We start from the raw sequence: 5395 nt of genomic DNA on the forward strand, positions 1-5395 counted from the left end.
CCCAACAGCAGACAGAACCGACTCGTGTGTTTTCTACCATCCTGATAAAGTCATCTTTGTTTTTAGTCCCTCACACACTTTCTGAGTCTGTGGCTGTACTCTGAGCCACGTGCTTTCTAACTAGAGCCTGAATGCTGCCCGGTCCACCATCTGTACTCGCATCCGTCACTTCAGAGGCCCTCGCCTCGCCTCGGTTTACCTGCTGAGAGGACATGTGCTCGCTAAAAAAGGTGGTCTCTTTGGTCAGAAGCTCCCTCGTCAGTTCTTTTGCAAACGAGGGCAGTAGTTTCTGGCAGCTTGTCTGCTGCTCTGTTACACGCCTTGGACAGAACTGAACGCTAATGAGGCTGCCTATCATGTGCACCCAAAGATACCCCCCCCCCCCACACACACACACACACCCAAATCCTCCTCCCCACCTGCTACATGAGCAGCCAGTCCACAGGATCTCCTCCGCAGCCTTGCTACCCCCTCATTAGGCCTTTCTTCTCTCAGCACTGTGCGTTTTGCTCAAATTAAATTTTCTTTCTTTCTTTCGTTCRTTCGTTCGTTCAGTTGTTGGTCTTTCCACATGTCATAAACTCCACACATCTTTGCAGCAGAGAGCATGAAAACACAAGCTTCAAGTTTAAAATGTAGACTGTCRGGGTGTTTGGCACATTATATTTTAGCTTCTTCTCTTGGAGACCAGTCGCCCTCCTTTATTTTTGTCAACATTCACAATGATAATAAAWGATAACAGTACTGGTAGCACTAAGAGGAATGATGTTGTAGCACATATTGTTTTGTTTTTTCCTCCTTGTCTTCCTCAGGGCATCTGGCGTATTCCAGTAGATGAGATTGATCGCCCGGGAAGTTTTGCGTCTCATATGAACCGATCTGTTGTCCTCTTGCTGGAAGTGCTGTCTCAGCTTAAGGATCACAATACCCTACTGAAAGTCTCGTTCATGCTGCACAGAAACCCTGACCAGGGAAAGTAAGGRCTTGCAGTAAGATTACTCGCTTTCTGTTATTTACGGTGTGTTTGCTTCACGGCATCTCTCTTCCTCTTTCCTGAAGGAAGTATTTACGGGATGTCGACCGCCAGGTTCTGGCCAAGAGAGCATTTTTCCTAACTGTAAAAGTCCTGGAGGACAATCTGAACAGTCTCACAAGGGTAAGGAGCCACAATCCTGCGCCGCAGACGTCCGGCATGCCCCCGCTTTGTGTTTTGACAGGTTCTGTTTTCTCTCAGGTGTCGGAGCAGCTTCACAAAGYGCCTGCACCCTCCATGGGGGAGATGACCACAGCAGACACGTCCAACAGGCCCAGCTCTGAGGACAGCAAACAGCCACTGCATAAAAAGCCCGCACTCTCAGAGGGAGCCTCAGACTCTGGGCCCAGAGAGCCCTCCCAGGTTCAGCTCACCCAAACACCACTGACAACAGATAAAGGGAGTAAAGTTCAGGAGGGCTTTCCTGGGAAGGTGGAGGCTGCTGGGAATGAAGGGAACAAAGCAGGGCCAGAGGAACCCATGGAGACGGACACTAGCCTGTGCAGGAAGTCCTCTACCGCAACCGATTCTCAGGGCAACCAAACGGAGATCGAGACCCCCGTGAGCAGTTCTGACTCCCAGCAGAAGGTGACTGAAGTCATCCGGACACCAGAGCTGTCTCTAGAGGAGCTGAGCATCAGTTCAAGACAGCAGCAGCTTCCAGTCTCGGCACAAAAAGTCACAGTGGCAGCCGGTGGAACTGATCCGGGGTTACTACGAAAACCAAACAGGAAAAGGAAACTTCTAGAGGATGTGGAGTCTGGAAAAACCCTGCTGCTTGACGCCTACAGAGTGTGGCAGCAAGGCCAGAAAATCATGACCTACGACCTGGGGCGCATTGAGAAGATCATGTCAGAGACATACATGCTCATAAAACAGGTAAAAGCGCTTAAAGCAATCTTCTGTTCCTTGCATGGCAAAAATGATGTGGACAGGTACAACCCTCTTAGCTGTGTTAGCTTGGTGGTGAGTGCCGCTGTAGACCTGAGGCTGCAGGCTCGAGCCAAGTCTTTAATGTGAGTTCACTCGCTGCAGGAACCCCTGCAGAGGCAGCAGCCGAAGGAAAAACACTTTGTGCCCTCTTTGATATTTTCTTTTTGCAAAGTCATGCACGTGTTATTTAGGTCCACCTTAAATATTTTAGATTTGGGAAAGCCCTCTGCTAACAGAAATAGTAACACAAGTTTAGGGACTTCCCCTCACTTTTGTCTTCTAACTGTGCTACAAAGCTGGATGTGCGGTTGTGTTTTTACTCTCAATAACCCAAATTTCACTTCCTRCCTGACATCTTTTTGCTCTTATCCATGAAATGAATAACTGACACTAAATGCGGCCCAAATGACAGTTTTCAGGTCAATTTGGCTTTTTCCTTTTTGTTGTTATCATAAATCAGTTATCGCTAGTTCATTTTTAAAATATTTCTACGTCAGTGACTGGCTCTCAGATTACATTCAGCTGCTGCGTCATTGTCATGGTAYCAACATTAGCTGGATGTCGCTACCAGACAAAACAACAAAATGACAAAAGGTTTATTTAAACGTTAGACTACTAAACTGTTAACAACACAGTTTTTACTGCAGAATAATCTGAGGAATTTTTATTTTAACCATTTGTTCAGAGTTAAAGCGGTGTTGTTTTAAACTAGACCCAAATAGTTTCTGTGTTGAGGCAAATATTTCCTGCTCTGTAAGTGACAGCAGAAAACATTTTTCCAAAACTCTCCATAACAGCAAGTAGCCAGAACAAACCAACGTGTTTCTTCTAATCATACATGAGCCTTACAATTAGTAGAAGTAATAAAAGCGAATACATAAAATAATTTTAAAAATAGATCAACTGGTTTATGGTGACATAAATATTTTATTCAGGTAATGTTTGGGTAGTTTCTAAATTCACCTTCCTGTTACTGTTGATCCACAAGCACAAAATGCAAATGTGTCACGATTTCATGTTGAGCTGCTTGGTGTTACTTTCAATTGAATGCCCAGCAATATTTTTTAAATGTATATATTTTATATTTATATTGTTTGTTAGAACTCTTATATTTATTTTCTTTTAGCTTGCGTCTTAAGCTGGTAGAATGAAAAAAACAACATCAAACTATTTCCTGTCTTTCAGAGAAGAAGCTGCTCAGGTTTGCTAATAAAGAGGTTCAGATGTTCGTCATCATGCAAACRGCTCTCATTCAGTTTCAGAGCTTCGGCTCACAAAGTGTTCGGACTGGAGCTCTTGGACGTAATCAAAATGTCTTTTAGTAACAGTAAYGTAGTTGTTTGATCTTTGAGAAACCCACGGTGGTTCTCTGGACTCCTTCTTTAGTCTGACTCATCAGATGTGTTCGTCACATTTGCCCTGTGCTTGCTGGAGATCTCAAGTGGCCTTTTTACTCCTTGAATTATTAAGATTTTCTAAATCTCTGTAACTAGTAAAAACAAAAAAGCAGCAACCTACACCATAGAAATGGTTTAAAACTTTCCTATTTTTAAAGGTAGATTTGATTAATTAATATCTTGCCTATTGTTTTAACTCTTTGAATGACCTTTTAGAGTCCAACAAGCTAATGGCTAGGCTAATTGGGCTTCAAAAACAAAGGTTGCTGCTGTTTTGAAACAACTCCAATTAATAACAAGCAATTTATACAAACACTATTTAATGACAGTCAGTTTTGCGTTTTATCATTATTTACACAGAGTTGTGTGGAGCTAGCTATAGCTGTTCCAGTGCAGCCTGAGGCCCTTCTGGCAGATATTTATTTAATGTTTTTCCCTGATAACCATGTAATGCAAAACTGAATCCAGTATAAATGTTTTCAAAATAGCTATTGGGCAAACGTGTAYATGATCAAGACAAAAATTGCTTTTGGCCTTAGCCACGGTCAGACTAGCTGTTAGCTGGTCACTTTGGTCTAAATAACTTATGCTTTTCTAAACTGACATTGTTCAAAGAGCAATGTACAGCAGGTAAAATATTAATTGTTCATAACCTTTCTTGTTTCAAGAAATCTGAACTATCCTATTATGTGAAGGAATGCGGTGACGCTATAACAAAGGCATTAGCTGACTGACGGGGAATCCTGCTGTCTGAAACAAGATGATTGTGATCAGTAATCAAATAGGAACGAGCTGAGATCGTCACTGCTTGCTGTCAGATGGTTTTACAGCTCGWGCGTCTACATGTGAGACCGAACCCAAACTAAAGCTCATCCAGTTTCAAGTTGTGTTTGAATATCATCAAGCAGCGTTAAAGTGGAGTTAATCTTCTAGAAACATTGTGTGAAGTCTTTAGTTGTGTGTGGTTTGGCAAGGAAGTTATGCAGGAAAGCAGACATGAAAGCCACTGCGATGCGCTGAAGTTTAACTCRGCTTGTTTAACAGAACAATTTGAAAGGTAAAACCTGAACACTGTGAGCTCTCTCTCGGACTCTCTGCACTACCGGACTGCTGCAGGTAACGTGGCAGTCATCTCTACTCACCCAGCTCTGTGTCAGGGCTGCAGTGCTGTGCTGCAGCGTGCCTCATCCACCCCCACACAAACAGCAGCTGAGGTGGGCCTTAACACAGGCCTCGGCTCCACGCATCAGAGGCAGAGGCTCAGAAGAACTCACAAGACAGAACCAGATAGACCTGTTAGTCAACAGGGTGGAATATATTAGAACAAAACATTATGACCTCATGTTTTTGTTTTCTTCCTCTGTTCTTTGTCTCTTTTCTCTCAGGTTGATGAAGATGTAGCTTTGGACCAGGCAGTGAAGTTCTGCCAGATCCAGTTGGCAACCTCAGCACAAAGACAGGTAGAGTCTCCAAACAATATATATATATATATTCCAAAAACAGTGCTGTTTTCGTTAACGATGACAATGACGAAATATTTTGTTTGTCGCCCCTTTTTTTCATGACGATAACGAGACGGTAACAAAATAACATAGCTCTTTGATGACTAAGACGTGACGAAACGTGTGAGTTTTCATTGACGAGACTGGACGAAAATGTTAGTCGGTGGTCTGTCAATCATTTAGAATGCAGAGTGGAGGGAGGGACAGCAGCGGTGTTACACACACACACAGAACATTTCCTCCTCTTATTCAGTAAAGGAAGACAAACAGCCTGCCCTGCTTCGCAAAAAAAGAAGTCCGTCCGTCACCTGTAGCTTAACCAGGGAGTAACATCTACACCATTAAAAGTTGTCGCAGGTCCATTCTGAGCGCTCAGAAGCCGTTTATGTTCATGACGAAAGTAAAACTTTTTTTTTCTTTTGGCCGTGGGGAGTTAGCAACTGTGCATGTCAGTGCTTCTGTTCTGAATAAAAGCCTGGTGCATGTGAACACTCGTTCGCATAAGATTAATAGTCTACAAAGTTTAGGAC

At 43.3% G+C, this 5395-nt stretch overlaps 1 protein-coding gene across 9 annotated transcripts in view; it reads left to right on the plus strand.

Annotated features, from left to right (window-relative positions):
* Positions 1–5395, plus strand: part of cabin1 (calcineurin binding protein 1) — a 47737-nt gene that overhangs the window by 28892 nt on the left and 13450 nt on the right. For all 9 annotated transcript variants that reach the window (XM_014021360.1, XM_014021359.1, XM_014021363.1 and 6 more), the window contains 4 exons: positions 813–976; positions 1060–1156; positions 1235–1912; positions 4749–4823. In XM_014021360.1, coding sequence (XP_013876814.1) covers positions 813–976; positions 1060–1156; positions 1235–1912; positions 4749–4823 — 1014 coding nt within the window. The remainder of the gene's footprint in view (positions 1–812; positions 977–1059; positions 1157–1234; positions 1913–4748; positions 4824–5395) is intronic.

This window comes from Austrofundulus limnaeus, unplaced genomic scaffold, assembly GCF_001266775.1.
Source record: "Austrofundulus limnaeus strain Quisiro unplaced genomic scaffold, Austrofundulus_limnaeus-1.0 Scaffold289, whole genome shotgun sequence".
Lineage (NCBI taxonomy): Eukaryota > Metazoa > Chordata > Actinopteri > Cyprinodontiformes > Rivulidae > Austrofundulus > Austrofundulus limnaeus.